This window comes from Ochotona princeps, chromosome 26 (assembly GCF_030435755.1).
Source record: "Ochotona princeps isolate mOchPri1 chromosome 26, mOchPri1.hap1, whole genome shotgun sequence".
NCBI lineage: Eukaryota > Metazoa > Chordata > Mammalia > Lagomorpha > Ochotonidae > Ochotona > Ochotona princeps.
Window position 1 is genome coordinate 18,650,709 of NC_080857.1, and position 24,745 is coordinate 18,675,453.

Consider the following 24,745-nt stretch of genomic DNA (forward strand, 5'->3'; position numbering starts at 1 on the left):
AGCTCTGGCAGGCCCTGTTGTGCCAGACAATTATCTTGAAGTAATAAAAATAAATAATAATAATAAAATGATGCTGTGCAGTGCTTACCCTGCTAGGGACACACTAACCACCTTCCTCCCTCTTCCAAGCCTATAAGTGGCCCCTGTGCGGGCCTGTGTCCTGGTGCCTGGCTGTGGCTTCTCCTCGACCCACTGCTGAGCCTTGGGCTCCCTTCCCTGGGTCTCCAGGCCCAGGGTTCCCTTGCTTCCTTCATTCCTGCTCTGCTCCCCAGCTGTCTGACAGGATTCTCATGAATGGAAAGCCCACCTCGGGGCTAAATGTGCCCAGCTGCGTCTCCACGCCCCACCAGACTGTCCGCTGACCCCAGACTGCACGTGTGCCCTCGCTGCCTCCCTCGGTGCCCCCTGCTCGTCCAACATGAACTCATGATTGCTCTACTTTGGAGCCAGCCATCTCCCCTGCCTACCTCCTGCCCACCCTGGGCAATGGTGCCTCAGTCTCATACCAGCCCTGCTGGCCTTGGCATTCCAACTCGGCCCCTTGCCTCTTTCTCCACCCGCCTCTCACCTCCCCATTCCACCTGTCTGCCCACTTGTCTCAGGAAAGTCCTTCTGACTGTTTTGGAAGCCGCGGTGTTCGTCTTGTTTACTGCCCTGGTGCTGACCGAGTAGATACTGAGTAGATATCGACTATTGACTGCCAGATTGTGTCCTAAACTGGGGCAGGACCTGGCCTGAGGGCTCGTAGTTGGGACCCCAGGCCTCCACTCTACCCCTTGCCCCTCCAGGCTTCCACCCTGGCCTCCTCTGAGTCCCCAGCCCAGCTGCAGCTCCCAGCCCTCCTGATTCCCCTGGCCTGGGCGAGGAGTTGGTGCTGCCATGGAGGGATGAGGGCTCGTGTCTTGCAGGCCCTTCCTCCTGGGGCTCATCTCACAGTAGCTGTCCCAGGTCCCCTGCCTGTCTCCTCTCACTTGCAGAGGCCTCTTAAGTCCTGTTTCCTCCCAGAGGAGGAGCTAGGGACCGACAGGGCATTCTGCTCCAGCTTTGGGGCAGCCACTGGAGACACAGCCCCCTGGTTGGGTCGGGAGGTGGTGGCATAAGCAGTGGCCAGAGACCCCCTCCACCCGCATGCTATCCTAAGCCCATTCCGTATTCCTCCCAGTGCTGGAGCATCTGTTAACACAATGAGCAGGGCAGTCCAGGCTGAGGGGCTGTAGGCCAAGGTCTGACTCACGCCCTCCTTTCCTCCCCTCCGGCCGCCAAACGGTATAGGCCCACTTGGCCTGCCAGACGCTGTCTGCAGAGCACGCGCAAGGGGCCAAGAACGGCATCTTTCTCTCATTAGAAGCTTTTATGTGAATACAACTGCTATTCTGGAGCCGGGCTCTTGGCCGGCATGCAGGTCCCCAGTGCTGTCTCCAGAAGCCCCAGTCGGCTGGCCGGCACAGCTGTGGTAGGAGCAGGGTGAAGACCCTGAGGCTGACCGTGGCTTCTCCTCCTGCTGTCTTGGGCAGGCTCGGCTGAGAGGACAGGGCCTGAGGGGACACAGCTCCTGTGGACAGGCTGAGGCTCTGGCTGGACCTGAGGGTCTGCGTGGGGAAGGATACTTGGTCCCTCACCCCTGCTGTCAGCACCCTCTTCCTGTGTAAAGGCCGGGGTTACAGAGAAGCAGCTTAGGGCTACTGCTGGACCTCCCAGCAAGCAAACTCTAGGAGCCAGGTGAGGTCTCCAAATCGGGGGTCTCAGGTGGAACACCCAGGCAGAGGTCAGAACTGGAGAAGGGTTGGAGACTGTGCAGCCTTCTGGGTAGAGAAGAGGCCAGGACCATGGTACTGAAGCCTTGGAGGAAGATGGGAGAGGCTTACCGGGCCTCACAGGGGTCATGGATGGAGGCAACAGGTGTCTCTGGGGTACGGGTGAATGACAAACGCCCTGCCTGTGAGTTGGGGGAGGGAGGCAAGAAAGGGGAAGGACACCTGTGCACTGTAGTGCTTGTTCAACCATCACTCTAGCTGTGGATGGAGCTGACATGGATTTTCTCTGGCTAAGAGACCAGGGCTGGGCAGCTCTGAGGCCATCTTGCCTCTAGGGGGTTGGTAAGGTATTGTCGTGTGACAATGGACATTTCTGTCTCGTAGTCCAGTATGGTAGCCAGGAGTCACAGGCAGCTGTGGAGACAGCTGGTAAGACTGAGGCACTGAATGTTTCATTTTACTAGATTTTAATTGGGTTACATTTAAGGAACGTATGGACAGCTTGTAGCTACAACATACAGTTGTGGAAGACAACACAGCTAAGGGGTACAGAATCCCATGCAGGATCTACTCTTCAAGAAATGGTCAGCCCCGTTTTATGGGTGGGACAGCCGAGGTGCCGGGGGAGGCAGCTGCATGAGCTGCCATGTGCCTGAGGCCATGCAGCTGGCACGTGGCTGAGCCCGGTCCCAGTCAGCTGCCAAGCTCGTGTTCTCTCTGCTACCAAGTAGCTGGTTACCAGAGAGGCTGAACAGATGCTAGGAGGATCCGGCCTAGCACGAGCTGTTTCTAGAATGTCCCTCAGGCCTGCCCATTCCTGGCTTGGTCTTCTTCCGAAACTGAGAGTTTTGGGTGGAAAATCTGAGTAAAGCCTATTTACTCGCCCACTCTGGGGCAGCGTGAAGGCAGAGGGGCACAGCTGGGAGGGCAGGGGGCTCACACAAACAATGCCTTCTCTCTCTCCTTTCTAGGCACTTGTGGGGATTTCCTCTTAGCTTCGTGTCTTTTGGTACCTGACCCCCTTGATGGACAGACTTCAGGCACATGCAGTGTTTGCTGAAGTAGAGGGTGCCAGGGAAGGATGGCAAGAAAAAGAGTTCTGCCAGAGCCCAAGTTGTGAGTTGCTGAGGCCTGGCGCTGGCAGGAGGGCCCAGGGAGAGTGAGCTACAGCACGGGCCTGCATCGCCCGAGGATGCTGTCCCCCACCAGGAAGGGGCTGCGAGAGATCTGTCCCATGATGATCAACCGCAGGTGACTAGGTATGGGCACTTGCAGTGGCAGCCGTCAATCCATGAGGGTTAAGGTTTGAACTGTGAACATCCCACCGCCCCCCCACCTTGGGCTAACTTCCCTCCTTTCCATAGGGAAGATGGGAGCACAGAGCAGGAAGACTTCTCGTCCTACCCTTTCTTCAAATCCCCACTGCTCCACATGGGGCTGCCCTTCCTGGCCCCCTTGGCACGCCTTTCTTGGCTTGGTGCAATGGTCCCTGGCACCAGCGATGTTGAGATGACGAATTTCCTTTGGGACACTTGGGTGTTGAAATCTGTGCTCACTGGACCTGGGAGTGTTCTAGGGTGGCTCCCTTGAGACAGAGAAACATGAGACCATTTGTGCTGCTTCCTCCCAGAGGGTCACTGGCGTTTAAGCATCGGTAACATCTCCAGAAGTTTCTTCAGTTCCAGACAATGGCCAACTTTCCGTTCCCCCGCCCCACCCCAAGGGAAAAGACAGCTGCTCTTCTCTACCAACTTTCACTAAAAAGAAAATTTTATCATCAATAACATGGGAAAGAAAGCGTTTTAAAATAAAAGGTGCTTTTGTTACAGGGCAAAAATATCCTAACAGAAAGCACACACACAAGAAGCTCTGTTTTTGTTTGCTTTCTGGAAAACCAGTCAAAACTGCCAGGATGCTCCTTCCATAGACAGATACCTGGAGTGACCCTCAGGGGACACAAGGGAGGAGTTGTTTATGTTCTAATCTCATGGAACAGCCACTCAGCACAAAATAAAACATTTTACATACTTTTAAAAGATTTTTATTTATTTAAAGTCAGAGTTACACACACACACATACAGATATTTTTCATCCAATAGCTGCAGCAGCCATGGTTGGACCAGGCTGAAGCCAGGGGCCTTAACTCCCACATGATGGCAGGAGCTCAAGCACTTTGAGCCATCTGCTGCTGCCATTTTCCTAGGTGCATGAGCAGGGAGATGGATTGGAAGTGGTACAGCTGGGATTTGAACCCCTGGTGTCCATATAGGATGCTGGCACTGTAGACAGAAGCTTAACCTACCGTGCCACAACACTGGTCCAAGGTCAGAGCACTTTAACTCTGTGGGGTGAAGCTATGGGATCTCAGCTATGCTGAGATCTGTGTAAACCATCTCAGGGATAACACGAGCACAGTTCAAACCTCGGACCATTAAAGCTTGTTGGTGACGCAGGCTCAGCATGTGGGGCCCTAGTGCTGTCTCCTAGGGGGTTGAACAGAGAGGGGACACCTTCTCTTGGGCGTGTGGGGTGTCTGCCACCAGCTCATTGGCTGCCTTCAAAGCCCTTTAGACTCTTGTTATCTGTGATCCAGAGACATTTGTCAAATGCTATTTTCATAGGTTTCTTGTGACCACTCATTTCTCAGAAGCTGTCCTTGTACCAAGCCAGATCCCCATGAGGACTCTAAATCTTTCCTTGGCAAGGGCAGTCCCTGACAGGAGAGGGGCCTGGAGCAGGTTGGCTGTGAGTTGGGGCTGCTGGTGGGTGGGGGAGGCAGGTGTGAACAGAGTGGGTTTTTGAGTCAAAGGGATCCTGGCTCTGCCACCTGTATGCCATGTGAGCTCAGACAAGGCTCTTTGCTGCTTTGAGCCCCAGAAGCATTGTCTGTCAAATGGGATAATCAGGATCTGAAGTAGGACCAGAGGAATGGGGCGGGAGTTCCGGTGAGGGGACCCTGCAAAGGCAGGGACAAGAGAGAGCAGAGGCTGCGTTGGGGCTGTAGCCAGGTGACCCAGGGGGCTCAGGCTCAGGAAGCTCTTCATGCATTTGACTGTAGACTCCAGTCCTAATGGTACTGGGGAGCCACTGCAGGTCTCTGAGAGAAGGTGGCATAAGTCAGATGCATTCTGGGAGAGTCATTCCAAGCTTGTGGATGTGTCGGTTTGACCTCAGGGGAGTTTAGTGCATAACCCTCTAGGCACTTGCTAGGAGGGCAGTGGAGCATAGCGTTTGCACAGACGCATCTGGAGCAGCAGAAATGACATGACCTGTGAGTCTGTCCCCACTCCCCGTCTCACTCTGCCTCCTGCCTCCTTCAGCTGCAGGTCCCAGCCCCTCCTGGAGTTCACTGTGCTGGCCTAGGCTGCTGCCCTGTCTGGATCTTCCCTGTCCAGCCCCTTTGAGGCCCTCCCATCTCACCTTTCAGAGAGGTGCCCTGTCCATGCCCTGCCCCCACCTCCAGGACCTCCTGGACAAGCCTGGAGTTCCTGGGTGTGAGGTTCTGCAACTTACATTGTGTTCCCGACCCCTGGCCTCCCATCGCTATTTCTTACAGGCCTGAAAAGCCCATGGCAAGCCCTTATCCCAGCACCTAGTAGGGCTGCAAATCTGTGTGGGAAGTGAATGAGTAATGGGTGGATGTGACATGGGGTTTGGAGGATGCAGTATGAGGTGGAGCATGCGCTCTCTGGCGCTCAATCGCGGTGGGTCGGGGAGGGAGGGAGATCCCTGGGTTCTAGTGTGAGTCCCTGCATGGGCCTCCCTTGGTCACCTTACAGCCGCTCAGGCTCTGGACCTGGCCTGGTGATGAAGGGTGCAGGCTGGCTTGGACAAAATGGACAAATTTCATCCCCACCTCTGCCTAGGCTGGACTTCATCTAGGTCTCTCTTGTGTTGGGGAAAAGGGGAGACCAATCAGCACCTGCTGCCCCTCCTCCCCGCCCCGGCTGCTCATGAGCAGGAAGAGGAGTAGCCGGAATTGAAACCCACCCAGGCACTCTGCCCATATGGGATGCAGGCTTCCCAGGGGTCACCATAACCCAATGCCCCCGGTCAGGAGGCGGTCGTCTCCTGGCCCCTGCTCTCACCACCCTCTCTTCCTGTCTCCCCAGCCGTGTGCGAGCCCCCGTGCCAGAACCGGGGGTCCTGCAGCCGGCCCCAGCTCTGCGTCTGCCGCTCGGGTTTCCGCGGTGCCCGCTGCGAAGAGCTCATTCCCGAGGAAGAGTTCGACCCCCGGAACGCGCGGCCCGCACCACGGCGCTCCGCCGAGGCCTCCCCCAGCCCGCGCAGGGGCCCAGCGCCCAGAGAACACCCCGAGGCCAGAACGCAACCGCGGGCTTCCCAGCTGCCACCGCCACCAGCTGCCAGGTGAGTTTCCCTCCAAGACGGCCTGTTGGGTCTGGAGGACGCGGTGGAGGTGGAGGAGGAGCTGTCCTTGGCTCTCCCTTCTGCCCTGCCAGGACTGGCTCCGAGATTATGCCTAGGGAAGTGGTTATTGCTGCCGGTGAACAGGCTGCTTAACCAGCCTGGTGGTGGGTGCTTTGCTTGCGTGCGGACAGGCCCTTCTTTGGGGCAGGTCTCTCGGCTTGCGTACTGGCTTTGCCACTCCCTGGGTGGATGGCTTTTGACAAGCTTCTTTCCTCTCTCTTCCTCCTACCCTCTCTCCCTCCCTCCCTCCTACCCTCTCTCCCTCCCTCCCTCCTACCCTCTCTCCCTCCCTCCCTCCTACCCTCTCTCCCTCCCTAACCCCTGCCCTCCCTTCCTCCCCCTCCCTCTTTTCCTTCCTTCCCTCCTTCCTTCTTTCCTTCCTGTTAAGATTTATTTTATTTTTATTGGAAAGGCAGATGAGATTTATGGAGGGAAGGAGAGATAAAAATCTTCCATCCACTGGTTCACTCCTCAAATGGCTGCAACAGCCAGAGCTGAGCCGCTTTGAAGCCAGGAGCCAGGAGCTTCTTCCGAGTCTCCCACATGGGTGTAAGTTCTCGAGGCCATTCTCTACTGCTTTCTCAGGCCACACACAAGCAGGGAGCTGGAAGGGAGGCAGAGCAGCTGGAACTTGAACTGGTACTCATACAGGATCCCAGCGCCTGGAAGGTGCAGTTTTAGCCATTGAGCCATTGCATCAGGCCCTGGACAAGTTCCTTTCTTACTAGTTAGAGGGGATAAAGCTAGGAGCTGTGTAATGGCATTATTATGATTAGATTAATCTATGTAAGGAAAGTACTAGAACAGCACCTGGCGCAGTGTCAGCTCTCTGTGATGCAAACTCCTGCTCCATCCTGCTTGTGGCCTTGGAACACTCCTGCACCAGAAAAGAGCCCTTCTGTTCCTTCATCAGCCAGCCTGTCTCATTAGCAAGGACCTGAGGAAGCATATGGGAGCAGGAAGAGAGGAAAAGCAGCAACCGGGGCAAGCAGACGGGCAGGATTCGCCAGTGCCTGCCCGCCAGCCAATCTGGCCAGACTTCTTCCAGTCCAGGACAGGAAATCTGAACTTTGCAAAGCAGTCCACTTCTAGGGGCTGTGTTTTGCTATTGGTTTTTCATGTCCATTTTTCCAAGACCTTGCTACTTCGGAGTCTCTCTCTCTGAAATGTTGCAGCCACGTTTTGCTGAACTAAGGGGAAAAAGGACTTGCTGTCTTTGAGGAGGCCAGGAGAGCTGGGCAGGAGGTCAGCTGCCGCAGGGAGAGGGACCAGGAGCCAGTCCCTGAGTCGCAGGGAGAGGGAGCCAGCAGCTCAGAAAGGGCCAGAGCCAGACAGACCTGGGTCTTGGGTAAGTGAGGTTCCAAGACCCCAAAGGCAGCCAAAACAGGAAGAGCCTAGGTTGAGGTAAATATCAAAGCTGGGGAAGTCAAGGCTTGAAGGTGAGGCCCTAGCAGGCTGTGCAGGGTCCAGGTGGATAACACGAAGCCTGGGATTGGCTGGAGTATGGGGGAGGAAGGGCTGGAGCCTCATTCTGGATTGGTCCTGGCCACAGGTGCAGGGTGGCGGGGGCTGTGTGGAGGCACCTGGAGGAGCATCTGAAGGCACCAGCTTGAGGCCTAGCCACAGGCAAAGTGACTGCTGACTCCTTCCAGCCGGGCATTGCTGGTCTCATGCCTGTGGCAGGTACTGATATCTGCTAGAGGCGACTTTGCCCCTTCACCCTCACTCAGAGTCCTCTGAAGGGACCTGCTCCATCTCCCAACTCAGTTTACTCCTCTGCATCCTGCAGGCCTGGCTCCTGCTGCTGCCTTCCAAGCCTCCCACTTGCCGGACCCTTGAAGCTTCTACTTACTGGCATGACCTGTTAAGGACTGGGTGCTGCACTTGCACGTCCACTGTGGCACCTGAGCCCTAGAAGGGGACAATGCAACTTGTACAGGGACATCCCCACTCCTAAGCTTTTACGAAGGGCCCAGTTGTCTGCCTCAATTCCAGTGCTTGGTGCAAATCCCAAAGCTGAGCTAGCCAAAGGGCCCACTCAGCATGGGACCCTTGTCCTGTACCTGGAGCCAAGAGTGGGAGAAGGCTTGGGCTTCCTGGGCAAGGGTGGTCATGCAATCACTCACCTACCCAGGAGCTCACCGGAAGCCAAGGCCATGATGGTATCTGTGCACTGAGCACACTGTAAGCACATGGAAGCAGAATGGATGATGAGTGCAGTTACACATCATGGGCCTTCCACCCCTTCGGATGGGTGTCCTGTGTGCAAGGGACAAGAGAGGGTCAAGGTCCTGGGTGGCTGTCTTCCTCGCCTACCACAGGCTCCCTGGTTGGGGGCTACTGTCATGTCCTTAATGAGCGGCAGTCTCCAACCTGGTCAGATCTTTCTTTCTCTCTGCCCCAGGGCCTTGGTACCACAGCATCCAGGAAAGTTCAAGTGCCCAGCTGTCGGCCCAGCTGTGTTTTGCTTTGGGAGGCCAAATCTCACTTGCCTGGTGGTGTCAGACATTTCCTGTGAGCTTGGCCAGCTTTCCCAGGCTGTCGCTGGCCTCTGTCCCAAGAGCAACTTGGACCTGCCCAGTGTGTCCAGAGAGCATTGGAGGAGGGACTTACGCTCAAGGCATTCTTGGAGGAGAGGGAGCCGGGAGACCATGCGCAACTGGGGGATGGTGGCCAAAGCAGGCAGAAGCCAGGTCACTTGTGTCCCCAAGGGGAGGATGAACCCGGGGGGACACAGGCAGTAGATGAGATATCAGTGTGACATTGTCCAGTGGCAGCTGGGGATGGCTGCCAGGTGCCCGGAGACTCCACTGAGTGGTCGCCTGGGCTTCCTCCCAGAGGCCAGGCAGCAAGAAAGGCCACTGGGGAAGGAAAGACCTTGGAGGTGGGGAGAGGGCTGCTTCTAGAAACTGGAACCAGTGAATTTTTGGAAAGCAGAGATTTAGGCCAGGAGGAGGGGTGCAGAGCAAAGAGAGATTCGTGTGTGTGTGTGTGTGTGTGTGTGTGTGTGTGTGTGTGTGTGTAGTGGCTCTAAGAAGGCAGTTCCTACAGCCAGCTCCATGGGTATGTATCAGATCCCACAGGGACTGATTAATGTGGGAGCAGCTATTCCCCCAGGCCTCACGTGTGGTCATCAGCTCTCTGGGAAAGGGGTTTGCAGGGATGTGTAGGGAGGGCTGGGGGACCTCTGCTGGTTTGCTCCTTAGGCCAGGTCTGAGGATCTGGGGACATCATGGCAGGCTCAGTCAACCCACGGGGGGATGAGGGGCCTGGACAGGGGGAAGGATGAGGAGGTGTCCTGGGGAACTAGGTCCCCTCCTTCCTTTCTGCTTACCCTATCTTTTTCATCCATCTGCCATCCTCACTTTCTGTCTGCCATAGGAAAATACCATGAAACAAAGGTGCAGCTGGGCCTGGTTTCTTACCAGCAAGGGCCTCAGCTGGTTGTACCCAGAGCCTATAATGCTGGAGGCCCAGGCCAGTGTGCTCCCTAGCTTGCCCCAAGACCTGGCAGTGTTCAGTTCCTTATCACTGTGGGTCTCAGGTCCCTGCTTCCCACCTGAATTGCCATTTGAGGGTCCTTCCTAGCCTCAAAAAGCCAGCCTCATCCCTTGACCGGTTGCCACCTCCCTGCATCTTCAGTGCTGGCCTCAGCAGGTGCCTCCTGCACAGTCTGTCTCCCCCTCTGCCTCCCTCTTTGCTGGCTCTCCCCGTGGCTCTCTTTACTCCCTCTTTGACTTTTAAGGGTCCCTGAGTTGATACCAAGTCCACCTAGATAATCTAAGACCCTCTCCCTAATTAAAAAAAAATAATAATTTCTTTATGTGAACGGCAGAGAGGAGAGGGAGAAGAGACAGAGACAAGTTTTCCATCTCTGGTTCACTCTCCAAATGGCCAAGAGGGTCAGGGCTGGGCCAGGCCAAAGACAGGTGCCACAACTCCGTCTGGGTCACCCACGTGGGTGCAGGGGTCCAGCCACTTGGATTACACCTATTGCCCGTCCTGGTTGTATGAGCAGGAAGTTGGATTGGAAGTAGAGCAGCTAGGACTCAAACTGGTGCTCAAGTGGGATGCCAGTGTCCCAACACTGGTCTCCCCCCATCTACTTCAAGGTTGGTTGATGACAGGAATAGCAAATATTTCACAGAAATGGGAAAGGGTTACTTGGATACTGGAGAGAGGGCAGCTGGAAACCACACTGCGTGTGGCCAATTAGCCTGGCTCCTTGTCTGTTTTCCCTTCCCTCTAACACAGAGCCTTCAGGGGCAGGTAGATCAGGGCCAAGGCTCCCTGGGGGGCTGCCATGGACAGTTCTGATGATGCTGTGAGCCCTGGCGGGGAACTCAGACCTGATTGGCAGGAAGGAGGCCCTATGTTTCCTGGCTGCCCCAAGCATGGAGGTCTGGTTGATGGAGGAGGGGATGACAAGGGGGTGCCAGGAAGAGGTGTCTCCATGTGCACAGGCCTTTGGCATTGGGCAGGACTGAAACCTTAGTGTCCTCACTAGCGAACTCCACAGCCACTTTAGCCCCCAAACTCCAGGTCCGTGCCCGCCTCAGGGGGTGTTTTTGAGAGAATTCCAAATCCTGCAAGGAGAGCAGTGGATGGGTATCTGTCACACAGAAGGTCCAGTCCCTGTAAATCTCTTGAGCTATTTCCTCTGTGCTTGTTGGCAAATCAGAGTGGGGTACCCCGTCTGCCAGGATGCACTTTCCTCCTCTATGTTCTCCAGGCTTACAGATAGGGAAACTGAAAGAAGGCAAAGGTTGGCAGCCAGCTTGTGTGCCCACAAGGGGCACCCAGGAATTGCTGGAAGCTTGTGCTGGCCCCCTGTGCCCAGCTACTGCTCCAGACCTCTCCTAGACTCCCTCCCCAGCGCTGGACTTCCTTCCGCTTGCTCCTTTGAGACAGGTGACCCCTTCCTCATTAGAATGTTAAGCTCCTCCCCTTCCCAAGGCTGGCCCTGGTTGGAGAGCTCACCAATGTCTTTGGTGTATTCAGTGACTGGAAAGTAAGCTTCTACCTGAGGCCTGCCTCGAATGGCTCTGTAACGTAAGGGCTAGCCTTCACAACACCAGGGCCATCCTTCCCATGGTGATCTCTGCCACAATGAGACCAGATGTTGTGCAGTGCACCACTGGGGCAGCTGTCCAAGAGGACCCCAGACCTGGCATCCTCCCAGGATGGAGATAGCTCCTGTTTCCAATATCCCCATTACTGGATGTTGGCAGCCTCAACTTAGGAGTGCTTCCATCTGGTTTGCCTTTTATATTTGCTGCTTCCTACACAGCAGATAATGTGCTGATCTATTTTGTTTGTTTTGTGTCTGTTTCCCCACCCCCTGCTCCTGAGAGCTCCTCCAGGGCGGGCATCTTTGCTGTGGTCACCAACCTATCCAGGGCCCCCAGCATGCAGCGGGCTCTTGGGAAGTGGGGACCTGCCAAGTGGACATTCCTTCCCCAGATGTCTTCTGCTCTGTCACCCGAAGCAAGGCTACTCGCGGTCCACTCTGAGCTGACCTTCAGCCGGTCCCCCAGCACTCCCTGCTGGCGGCTGTGACTCAGAGGAGGCAGATGCTTGCTGTAGCCTTCCAGCCAGAAAAGTGGCAAAGGTTCAATTCTCTCAAGTCTGAAGCTGCAGACGCCCAGCTACCGCTTGGGGAGAAGAGCAAAGACCTTGACCTTTACTGTCCATGCCTCCGTCCCTACTGCTCACCAGGGATGCATTCTGGAAGTACATCTGTGCCACATGAAGGTTTCTAGAGAGTTCTTTGGCTGAATTCAGCTCCCTCTGCTTGGCAGAGACTGCTTGGTGTGGCTGGGCTGGTCAGAAGCACCCTGTTTTAGCTGGGCTAGGAGGGGAGAGAGAGGCAGATTGTGACATCCTGAATCTTACACCTGCTGGACACGTGCCAGGGCCCGTCCTTCATGTTGCAGTTTCTAGGATAGTTTTACTGAGAGTTATGCAGTCCACAGCCTGTGCAACTGCAAGTGGCTTCTTTGCTACAGAGAGACAGAGAGATGCCTCCTTTCTTCCACAAGGCATGTGGCTTCAAGGCTGTCTTTCATCATAGGGTTTAGCTTACAGAGGCCCCTTCTGGGTTCCTGTGCTGTGAGGAGCATGGACATTTAGACTTTGTAATATTGATGTGCATCTCCCACCCACACACATACCTGAAGCACAAGGCGTTCAGTCCCTAGGCAGGGCTGAGGCTAGTCGTCCAGTGAGCTTGTGGGTGAATTACAAAAAAGACTCTTTTGTGGGCACAATGTGCAGTCTGGCTGTGCTTTGACCCTAGACTTGGGCCCCAGAGGAGAGGCTGTGGAGGAGGGGGAGCCTCCTTGTACCTTCCTCTTCCCATGTGCTTCTGCCTCTGTCTTCTGCCCCCAAGCCCTGCAGCTGCTCTGGGGTAGGGAAGTACTGAACTCAGGCCTCTCAGAATAGCATTAACCTGGGTTCCTGCACCAGCAGCAGCAGCAGCAGTGGCAGGCTGGGACAATGGCAGCTGGCAGCTACTTCCTGCTTCCACTTATCCCTGCTCTCCCCCACATCTCAAAAGACCTGCAGGAGCTGGGGTTGTGAGCACTCCCTCCCTTCCTGGCCCAGCCCCTTTGCTGGTCTCTGCTATGCCCACAGCCTGCCGCTCGGGGACAGCAGGCTCTGCTCTGATTCCCTTGCTCTGTCATCAGAGGTACTACGTCCTGTGGACAGCGTGTCCCAGGCCCTGGGCCAGATGTGTGCTGACTTTGCCTTCCCCTCCTGTCCCAGTTAGTCTCCACATCCTGGTCACCGGCTCAGGGACAAGTAGGAAGTAGGTGTTGCATAGAAGCCTCAGTGGTTGACTGGGCACAGGTGTTGCATCCACCAAGTGGAGTAGAAGGGAGCTGGACTGGCATACTGCACCTGTTGCCCAGTGCACCAGAGCTGGGATATCCCCGATCCTCACCACAGTGTTAGTGGTGTGTCCAGAATTCTAGCTCCGGGGGTGGGTGTCTGGTTAGGGTGGTCACACTCTGTGGTTAGGGTGAGATTTGAGGTAGAACTGAATGAGATATGAGGGTGAGGTTTTAGAGCCTTGGGATTGTGGTTGGGCTGAGCTGGGGTTATGCTCCAGTGGAAGGGAGGACTGTGGGTGTTTTGGAGTCCACTGCGGTTGCTGGTTGGATCTGCCACTGGTGGGCCCTTTCATGAGTGAGTTGGCATTTTATGGGCTGTGTGTGACTCAGTGCTGGGGACATCCCAGTGGAGTTAGGAGTGCAGCTAACTTGTGAGCTGCACAGGCCTCCCTTCCAGCTAGCCTGCTGTTCTCCAGCCCTTTACGTGTGAAGTGATGCTGATGCTAATACTAGCGGCATAGGGTTGTGGTCAGAAGAAAATCAACCATGTGAAGATGGGGCTGAGTCACATACTTAAGGGCTCTGTCCTGCATGCCTAATTAAAAAAAATTATTTATTTATTGGAAAGGCAGAGTTTACAAAGAGAGAGGGAGAGACAGAGAAATCTGCCATTTCCATCTGCTGAATCACTGCACAAACGCCCACAATGGCCAGAACTGAGCCAGTCTGAAGCTAGGAGCCAGGGGCCAGGAGTTCTTTCTGGATCTCCCTTATGGGTACAGGGACCCCAGGACTTGATCCATCTTACCTTGCTTTCCCAGGTACATGAGCAGGGAGCTAGATTGGAAGTGGAGGAGCCAAACTTGAACCAACTTCTATATGGGATGTCATGTCGCAAATGGCTGCTTTCCGTCATGTGCCACAATGCTGGTTCATAAAAATTTATTTATGTTTTTTAATTATTTGAAAGACAGACAGAGACAGAGAGCTTTGATCTGCTGGTTCACTCCACAAACGCCTGCAACAACCAGGCCTGGGCCAGGTTGAAATCAGGTCCCAGGAGCTTCATCTGTTTTTTTGGTCATGGATGGCAGGGATCCAAATACTTGAACCAACACCCGCTGCCTCCCGGGGAGTGCATCAGCAGGAAGCTGGGTTGGAAGCAACGCTTTGACTTGAGTCCAAGCACTCTGGTATGAGATGTGGACATCTAAAGTGGCATCTTAACCTCTGTGCCAATTGCCCACCTTGATACCTGATACTTTTCTTGTCTGGATCAGTCAGAGTTGCAGTGGCAAGAAACTGGGACACTAGTTTGAGACTGTAGAATACAGAGTGCACCTACAAGTTTAAATGGAGCCAACATAGGGTGGTGGAACACCCCAAGGGAATCCTCTGGGTCCAAATAGGCCAGGGGCCAGGAGTTTCTGGGACCCAGACCAGCCACAGCCATCGGGCAAGACTGCTGGCAAGGCTGTGGGCTATGTCAGAGGAACCCAGCTACCTGCAGGGCCCTCCACAGGGAGATTGGTCTGCCTGTCCCCACTCTCCTACCTATTGCCTCTTGCTGGGACTCCCCATTGGCTGAGCCAGCCTGGAGGGTAGGGCCAGAGCAGAGTGTAGGAGCCACACAGGGCCCAGACTAGGCTGCAGAGGGTTGGACAGGGTTCTAGGGACAAGTGGAAGGCTTCCAGTGCCTTCTGCATCCCGTGGTGGCCCCATGAGCAGAGAAAGGACAATTCAAACTCACCTGTGTCCAGCTTGGGTTGCTGTGCTCCCAGATGCTGAGTCAGCTTTAGGTTGGGGGAGCAAGGCCAAGTGCAGGAGCGCGCTACATGGCTGAACGCTGCACAGGATCCACTTGTCAACCCCTCCCCTGTCCCGATGGATGTCTTTGCAGAGACACAATGAAATCCTGGGGCAGCCTCCTTCACAGCCATATAGAGTGGCAGGGTGGGCAGCTTCCAGCAATCGGACGAGGAAGGCAGGGACAACATTCTGAGTCCTCCCAGCAGTGGTCTGACTTGAATGCTACACAGGACTTTTATTCAAAAGCCAGAGGTGAGGAAGCCACGAGGTACGGAGAGACTGAAAGGAGAGACCAGGCTGCTATTACAGAACTCTGTGTGTGTGTTTGTGAGAGAGAGGGAAAGGGGAGGGAGAAACAGAAATTGTGGAGTAAACATGCCTCAGAAGTCCTAGTGGAGATTCTTTAGGTCCTGTGAATTTTGTTTGTTTGTTTTTAAGATTTATTTATCTTGCTTGAAAGTCGAAGTTACAGAGAAAGAGAGAGGAGTCTTTCATCCACTGGTTCATTCTCCAGATGGCCACAATGGCCAGAGCTGGGCTGACCCAAAGCTAGAAGCCTTGGGCCGTTCTCTGCTGCTTTTCCAAGCCATAGGCAGGGAACTGGATTAGAAGTAGAGTACCTGGAACATGAACCAGCGCCTATATGAGATGCTGGCACTGCAGGTGAAGGATTAGTCTGCTACACTAGTGTGCTGGCCCCTGAAATCTCCTCAAGTTGCTCACATCCACGTGGGGTTGTTGTTGCTTGTCGTACACGGAGAGGAGCTTCTGGCTTCTGGCCCACCAGGCTGTCCAGGCACTCCTGCTGTAAGTTGACCATCCACTAGAAAACTTGGCACCATCAGAAAAGGCCCTGTGAACAGGGGAGCATCCCTTTAGCAGAGGAGAGATAATAGGGTCACAGTAATTAAAAAGAGAGAGAAAGAGAGAGAGGCTAAAATAAACATGTGTTTCCATGTGTGGTGCTAACTGGATCAGTGCCCACCTCTTTCCCTTCTGTGCCCCTGCCATGGGGCGCGTGCACACACACACACACACACATACACACACACCCCTTACCTCTCAGGAGCTGAAGAAGATTTAAGCCTCACAGGATCATTTTCCAAAAAAGGATTAGGTAGGAAAGCAAAATGGAAGAAGTTCAAAGCCATCTGATGATCTTGTGGTGGGTCCCAGCAGGGCGCGGCCATGTGTCTGTTCCTGTTTGCGGATGACAGAGTGAAATCACTAAATGGTTCCCAATCAGGAAAGGCGAGCGCACACAGCCCCCTTGTGGGCCACATAGTTGTGGTTTGGTGTCGTGATTCATTGTGGAAGTGAGTGGCTCTAACAGGCATGCTGTGATATTTTTTTCCCTTCCTCTCATGGTCGCTTTCTTACTCCTCCTAAAAAAATATTTGTGAAAGGTCTAACATTCAAGGAAGTCGACTGCTTTTTTGAAGAGAAAAATCCCCAGCCCTTGCAAAACAGAGATTACCATCAAGCCCTCCGGGTAACCACATTTCTGTGTCCAGCCAGTTTGCCCACGCTTCGTTATCCTCCCGGGACCTCTGCATGCCCGCGTGTGTTCCGTGGAGGGTGGAGGTGTACCCCAGCCAGGCCATTCTCTCCTTCTGGAATGGCAGACATGTGAATTCCATGTTCCTGGGTTGAGGCCCCAAGGCACAGTTCACATGTGAGGGTGGAACTATGAAATAATTTATGTCCTGCCATAGAATAAGCCTTGAGAGTAAATCTCTGTTCTACCTATTACTGGTTATGCTCTCTGGAGCAGGTAACTTCGTGAACCTCAGTATTCTCATCGATAGAATGGGAACCACCACTTTCTTCTAGAATTGTCGAGAGGATTCCTATTTGGATATGTGTCAATGCGTCTGGCACCTTCTAGGTCTTCTGTGAGTGGCACTTCTCTGGCACTTTTCAGTGGCTGGCACCCACTCTTAAACTTCCCTGAGCAAAAGTGGCCACTCAAAGCTCTGAGCGTTTGCCCAGAGTACTCAAGGGTATTTCAATCCCTGGTGAGGTTTCTGTCATAGTCAGCCAGAGGTTGAATAGTCAGCTGGGGCGGCGGTGGTGGGAGTGGTGAGGAAAAAGAGTCCAGACCTGCTGGACATGACCTGGGGCAGGACCATAGCTTCCTCATGCTTCCATTTTTGTATTCTGCAGAACAACCACATGAGGTCACAGGTGTAAAGGGCACAGCAAAGCAGGAAACCAGAGATACTGTGGCAGGTGTTGCGCACTTGGCAGAGTGGTGGGGCTGGGCTGTGTTGGTGACTTGTTGTGTAGAAACATCTCAGGTCACAGTCCTGGTTTATGGTCCTGCATGCATTTCTAGCCCCTGGCAGCAGCAGGCAGGGTAGGCTGGCTGCAGGCTGCTAGGGCTTTAGCCACCACCTCCTCCAACCCTTACCCCTTGAGGCAGTCCTTGTCCCAGGTTCTGCTGCAGTAGGCTGTTCTGGAAAGGCCTGGGAGTGAGGAGCCATGACTAAAGTCACAGACCTGGGTTGACCAAATTTGCACCTGTAGGAGGGTGCATTGTGGCAGGTGGAGAGAGCCCAAAGGTTTAGGAGGCTTGCACCTCTTGGCCAAGTTGGTGGAGGTGATAAGACTATATACAGGACCATTGCCAAGCTTCTTAGACTTCAAGTGGCTGATCTGGCTTCTTCTTCTTCTTTTTTAACGATCATAATGGACAAATGAAAGAAAGCTGTCCCCTTAATTTGGCTGGTTTCTGAAGGCTTTGGCTCTCCAAACACTTTCGTCTGCCTGGTGTGGACAGTTTCATAGATTCTGCTGGAGGTGTGGGAGGGGCAGGGCAAGATTTAGAACCCTGGGTCTGGCCATTCATGAACCCAGTCCAGCTTTGAACTTGGATCAGCTCCTTCCCTTCTCCATCCTGAGCCCATCTTACTGAGCATGGTACTGTAATGAAACCTCTTTCTTGGTTTAGTGGGGGACTTCTGTAAGGACAGGTGTAGGGGAGAGTTTTCAAAAGCTTCCTGCGGGGGGTGGGAAATCTTGGCAGGGAGTTCAATTTTTTTTGCACCAAGATAAACTTGTTATTTAATTCCATTTTCTATGAACTTTATGAAACACCACCATGTGTTTGCTCCCTGGTGGTGCTCACTGTATTCAGCAAGTGTAATGAGTTTGGTCTTTTGCAGGGGAGGGGGAAGATTTACGATCCCAGATTTATGTCCCAGTCACCCCCTGGAAATAAAAGTCACCCCAAGAAGACGTCACCACCCGGCAAATGTCATACAGGTGGGCTCTCTGCCCCCATGGTTGTGGGACGAGGAGGAATGACCTCGAGTCAGTGGCCAGGGATGGCCCAGGCTTTACTCTTGTGTCTGGCAGCCTGCCTGCACACACCCGGTTTCCTGCAGTTCAGCATTCCCACAGCTCCCCAAGCAAAGAGGGGGTGTGCTGCCCTCAGCTTCTGGAGCAGGAGCTGTAAACCCTAGGAAGAAGCACTCTCCGAGGTGGCTGCCACCTCCAGCCATCCCCACCAGCCATGTGTGTTATGCATGTCTTGTTCAGACTAGGCAGGGTTCAGAAGGGATTCTCAGAGCGGAAACAGCCCCTCCAGAGGGTGGGCCATGCAGGCTTCCCTCCCTCCCTGCCTTCCAGGCACAGGGACTACTGGATGATTTGGACTCCTGCGTTGCGTCAAAGGCTCAGATCCAGCCCCACAGCGGGCGCCAGCAGCCAGAGCAGCTTGGTGCTGGGAGCCAGGGAGTGGAGAGTGGCTCTGAGCCACGCAGATGACGGGGGGGGGGGGGGGGGGGGGGAGGGAGGGGGCAGGTCTGGGGTCTCCAGGGAGGGATTGTCCAAGACCCTCTCTTCTTAAGCAATTATTTTCTGCCCTTGCTATTTCCTCAGTAGAAATAAAGAAATAAACCCTTGTAATTGCAAAGCCCACATGCTGAGGCTCCGAACCTCAACCTTCTCCAGTACAGAGGGTAGCTCTCGGGCCAGGCTGCCGGGGAGAGCTTCAGAATGTGAGCACTACAGCCAGCATATCTGCAGAATTCTTGCCTTTTTGAGTTTTAGCTCTGTCAGCCCCTGGCTGTGTGACCTCAGGAAAGTGACATCATGTCTCTGTGCCCCAGCTGTCACCTGGATGATGATCAACTAAGGGCACATGGGTGAAGCACCATTGTACCTGGTGGCTGTGTATCGTCCTTGGCCCCTGCTGTTTCTCATGTGCCCAGATGGGCTGCCTGTCCCGCTGACCACCGCTGTGGGTGCATGTCCCCGTTTGTCTTTTTGTGCTCTGGATTCTCTTGGGCCTCCCCCACCGCCTTCCTGCAGCTCACAATGCCTGGAACACCTGCCCCCACCCCCTGGCCCAGGGCCATGCCTGCTGGGAGAAGCCAGGCACCTTCTGGCTGCATGGCTCTGCTGTCAATGGGACAGGTGTTCCCGGAGCCCCGAGTTGTTGGAGTCTGGGTGGGAGGGGGTGGCAGAGCAGATGAGGCTGGTGGCAGTCTCTAGGCCCTTTGCAAATGAAGGTGGCACCTGCTTCAGGTTGCTGTGGGGACAGGACACAGGCTCCCAGGCAGAGGCTGAGCATCCCCACCCAGGGCCCCCAGCCTCATACCTGTTGGAATCTGGGGTGCTCTGTTCCCTGCAGAACTGGCTGGGAAACAGCAAAGCAGGGTATAACTGTGAGCAGGCGAGGCTCCCAAGGTACCACTCTCTCCTCCATCCTGACCTGGCAGGGATGCCCCGGGCACTGTGTGCTACAGTTGTCCAAGTCCTTTCAGCCCTGTTTGGCTGTGGCCACAGAGAGAGCTGGAGGCCCAAGGTGGATGTGACTCACAGAGCCCAAATGGGACCCTGTGGAGGACCTTGAGCTGACCGGTGAGGTCAAAGGAGCCAGAGTGGGACACAACAGGTACAGCCCCAGTGGTGGTCTGAACCAGAGGCAGGGGTAGCAGACTCTGCCCGTGAAGCTTGAGCACCCAGGAGGGAGGATGTCAGTGTCAATGGTGCCTGCAACAGGTGTGTCAGGCAGCAGGTGCTGGCCCTCCCCAGACACTGCCCCTTGACCATGCTGCCTCCAGTGTCCCCTTGCTAGTCCCTGGAGGACCGCTGGACTATGGTCTGCAGGTGCAGAGTTCTGCAGGGACCTCGCCGGCACTTGAATTCTTGGGGAAACTGAACCCGAGGGGGGTGCCAGGCATTGCCTGCAGTTACAGGAAGAGTGGCCCCTATGCTTTTGACCAGAAGCAGAGAGGGTTCTGGAAGGACTCCAACTCTTGGGCTCTCTCCTTGCCTTTCTCCCAGAGGCCTGCACAGCCTCTCCCTCTCTTTCATCTCTCAGAATGTTTAGATGTCAGAACATCTGCAGGTCTTAAGCAACACCACAAACCATTGTTAATTGTCACCATTAGGGCTGGCAACGGTTTTATTAGCAGGAACGGTGATGATGGTCTGTGTGCAAGCCCCTCAGTTCAGCAGTAGACACACACCAGTGTCCACAGAAGGGCAAAGCAGGAGAACTGTGGCCACACGGTCCCGTTGCCATGCATACACTGCTTGCTCACTGGCTACATCGTGTGCTAGCAGGCGCCGAAGGCTGGAGGATTTAAGGGAGCCAAAGTTTAAAATCTGAGACTCTTCTGTTGGCTCACAGGATGTCCCTTTCCAAGCTGGGAGGTGTGAGCAGAATTAATGTCCCTGGGCAGCAGTGATGAACTCTCACTTCTGTTAATTCTACAGCTACCTCCTCACTGCTTAGAAGCCCTGTGCCCTAGTCCCCCACCCCCTGTGGAGTCTACAGCCCCAGCACACTCTCCTGATTCCAGCCTCCCAATGCTCACATCGAGGTGTATCCTAAAGCAGGACCCCCAACGGAGCCCATCAGCCGGGGACTCGAGGCTGAGACCTTGTGTCCTGGGACTCCCCACCTCCCGTGGGCCTAAGCCACAGCAGGGGATGACTCAGGTCTGTGTGTCTTGCATCTTCTCTGAGTCCTTGCTCCCCTCTTGATCCTGTTCTCCATCCCTGCTAGCCTAGACCTACACTTGCCAGTCGGCCTCTAGCCTCCCCTCTCTGTTCCGCCTACCCACAGGACAAAAATCCCAGAACAGCTCTGATGCATGAAGACCAAGGATGGGTGTCTCAGCGCTGACATGCAGCTCCCTGCTGGGCCCCCTCATGCTCGCTGGGGTGCTGGCCCCTTGATCAACCTCCATTGGAGGTGAGACCCCAGTGGCACATGCTAGGCCCTCAGCATGTGCTCCTTGCATGAGTGGGAGAAGAGTGAATTGGACAGTCCTCTGTGGCAGTCTGTCCTTCCCTTGTTCAGTACAGCCTGGATCTCAGACCCTCCTTGCTACAGGCCCAAGCCGATTCTCCTTTAATCCTTCCCAGCCTCTGTGCCCTCATCTGTCAAATGACCACAGAGGTGAACGGTCGGGTGGACTTAGCCTGGCGGCGCCTGGTTGGGAATTGTGGCCTCCGCTCAGGATGCAGACTGCCCTGCCTGTTTCCTCTTCTAGAGCATGGGCATCGTGAGTGTCTAACTCCTGGGGCTTGGAAAAGCATACATGAGAGAGTGCCCAGGCTGGCGTAGACTGAGCAATCACTGACTCGGGTTTATTCCCCGCCCCCTTCTCCACTTCTTCCCCCCCGCCCCACCACCTCCACCCCCATGCACACATAGGTGATCCCTGTTTCTGATTTTCCAGGCCGCTCTTCCAAAGTCGCTTGCTTAATATGCAAAGAAATGCAGCATGCACACCCCCATTCTGTATTTTACCCAAAAGGTTATATACCCTGCAGTCAGCAAACTTCTTCCATAAAAGGCCAGATAGTAAATATTTGGGACTTCCTACGACATGTGGCTTCTGCAAGCACTCAACCACACCACAGGAGAGCAGAGAAGTCAGACAATGTGCGTGGCTGGGCTCCAATTAGACTTTATTTATGGAAACTCAAATTTGAATTTGATATCATTTTCTCATGTGGTGAAATATGATTCTGCTGATTCCCTTCCCCCTCCCCCCAGCCATTTGGAAATGTAAAAACCAAGGTTGGGCCCGTTTGTCCAAGAACAGGCAGTGGGTGGAATTGGTGGGGGTGCTGGAGGGGCAGGGGGATGTGGGAGGCGTTTCTGGCAGGCACTTGTCGCCCTTCCAGCTGTGCACTGCCTGACCCTTGGTGGTTGAACCAGTCCTGTCCCGGAGGACACCAGAGTGTCTCTTCTCAACATCAGCAGAAATGCCAGGACAAATTAGTACCACTACGAATAACCCTGTTCCTGTGTCATTCTGGACATTGGCAAATGTCTGTTGTCAGGTCCCCTGGGTGTGGGGCTCGGGGGTGTGTGCTGAAGGGGGACCAAGCTGAAGAGCAATGTGCACAGGGATCAGAGTTGTGACATAGTATGTTAAGCTACCTCTTGTGCTGCTGGCAGCCCATATCAGAGCGATGCTCTGCTTCTCATCCAGCTCCTTCCTAATATACTTGGGAAAGCAGCAGAAGATAGCCACAGAGTTTGGTCCCCTGCTGCCCATGTGGGAGACCTGTATAGAATTCCTGACTTCTGGCTTCAGGCCGGCCCAGCCCCAGCCCCAGATGTTGGCTGCTATTTGGGGAGTGAATGCGTGGATGGAAGATCTATTTATCTCTGTGTGTCACTCTGCCTTCAAAGTAAACACATTAATTTCCTTTTAGGAAAGAAGAATGGTGGCAGATAAATCAAGCTTTGGTTGATTTTGATGGCTCCTATGAAGTCATAGTATCTTGAGGCAAGGGAGCCAGGACTTTTTTTTTCCTTTTTTAATATTTTATTTACTTATAGTTAAAAGGCAGGGAGACAAAGAGAGACATATTCTAGCCACTGGTTCATTCCCCAAATATCACAACAGCCCTGGGGCTGGGATGGCCTGAAGCCAGGAGCTTGCAATTCAGTCTGGGTCTCCTCTATGGGTGGCAGGGACCCAGCTACTTAAGTCTTCACCTGCTGCCTTTTAGGCTGTGCGGTAACAGAAGCTGGACTCAAGTGGAGCTGGTACTCCAGCCCAGACACTAATATGGGATGTGTGTGTCTCCAGTAACATCCTAACCACCATGACAAACATCCACCCGACTCCTTCTTGGGGGATGAACTTTTAAGCTCCCACTTCATGCAGCCGTGGGCTTCATGTGCATGGTGGTGGGCAGGGCTTCTCAGGTGGTTTCCATCAGTCAAGTGCAAGACTTAGCCGTCTTAGACTTAGCCGTGCACGTGTGAGCCTTTGGCTGCTGCACCTGCAGCTGTTGAGGATGCACGGGTCAGAGAGGGAGTCTGGGCAACACGGCAGCGGCTCCTAACACAGCAGGAGTAACAGGGAGCTGCAGGTTCTAGCATTGTGAGAAGGTGGAACCAGAGAGTCCTGGGCCTACCTGTCTAGACACTGTTCTCCCTAGGGTTGTATCTGTTTACATCCCAGAGTGCGTTTCTGTACTGTCTCGCCAAATGCTTGTTTTGGATGTTGGCTAATCTGATATATATATATAAAAAAAAAATCTATGTGTCTTTTTCATTCGCACATCTAAGCTTAAGGAGAAGGGCTTGAGCACATTTTTCTGTTATAAGACAGATGGTTTTGTCTGTGAATTGCTGTTTCCTATTCTTTGCTTATTTTTCTTTCTGGGCCGTTGGTCTCTGCCTTTTCTATTTCTAGGAACTCTTTAGATATTCTAGAGATTCATTTTTCATCCAGGATAGAATTGCACATATTTTTCCCATTTTGTCATTGGTCTTTGTGCTTTGTTTAAGGTGGTTGGGGCCAGGCAGGGGATTTTGATCCTAGTGTTGTTTGGCTGAGTCAACGATATATCACCTAACAACATTCAGCAGGATGCCTGCCACCTGGCACACTCCGAGTGCTAGCCTTATCCTTCCCTGCCCTCCCCTCCGCTCTGTGCTTTGCTCAAACTGTGTTCCTTGTTCTTCCTTAAACATGGCCGCGTTGCTGGTCATTTCTCTTATCAGCGATGTCTTCCTCCTGGTGGGCTGTTTAAACCTCATCCAAGCCTGAAAGCCCAGTCCAGGTGCTGCTTCCTGCCCACAACTTTCCCTGGCTTAAAGTGAGATAACGTTCCTTCTTGCGTTTGCACTCCTTTACCTGTTTGCCATCATGGTCTTCCTTGGTTTCTTGTTATTTGCAAGCGTTTACTGAGCAGCTTGTGTGTGTGTGTGTGCGTGTGTGTGCGTGCCTTGCTTCCCTTATTTATAAAATGGAGGTGCTGGGAAGACTAGAGATGTATTTTGAAGACAAAACAAGTATGTGTTCTGCATGATTCATGCTGCTGGTAAACATGTTCTAAAAATATAGAAAGTTTAAAATGGCACTTAAAGGGCACAGGTCCTTTCATTCCCAAGGAGCTGGTCCTGTTCACACATCCTTCCAGAACTCTCTTACAACTGTGTGAACATTTAGGGATGCTGTGGGGTAGTGCAGGGGGATAAGCGGCTGCAGGCGTCCCATATTGGCGTCCTGGTTTGAGTCCTACTGCTCCGCTACTGGTCCAGCTTCCTGCTAATGTGCCTGGGAAAACATGAAAAGATAATCCAAGTACTTGGGCTCCTGCCTTTCACATGGGCAACCCAAATACAGTCCCTAGTTTTCCTGTTTCAGTCTGATGCAAGCCCAGCTGTTGTGGCAATTTAGGGTGTGAACCAGTGGATGGAAGGTCTGTCTCTGTCAAATAAATATTTTTAAAAATCTGTAGGTGTCAGGGGAGAGGAACTTGGATTAAAACACAAAATTAGAAGCATACCATCTGTATGACTCTGCAACTTGCTTTTTGTCATTCACTGAAGTTATGTGGATACGGTGATGCAGCTAAAGCAACTGGCTCGGGGCTCAAGGACTGTGCCATCGGTAACTATGCCTTGCACCTTGTAGTGCTATTTTT

The 24,745-nt window shown here is 53.8% G+C and overlaps 1 protein-coding gene across 1 annotated transcript in view; it reads left to right on the plus strand.

Moving 5' to 3' along the window:
- Positions 1–24,745, plus strand: part of LTBP2 (latent transforming growth factor beta binding protein 2) — a 79,827-nt gene that overhangs the window by 11,939 nt on the left and 43,143 nt on the right. The window contains exon 3 of the mRNA XM_058655357.1: positions 5,867–6,122. Within this exon, the coding sequence (XP_058511340.1) occupies positions 5,867–6,122 (256 nt within the window). The remainder of the gene's footprint in view (positions 1–5,866; positions 6,123–24,745) is intronic.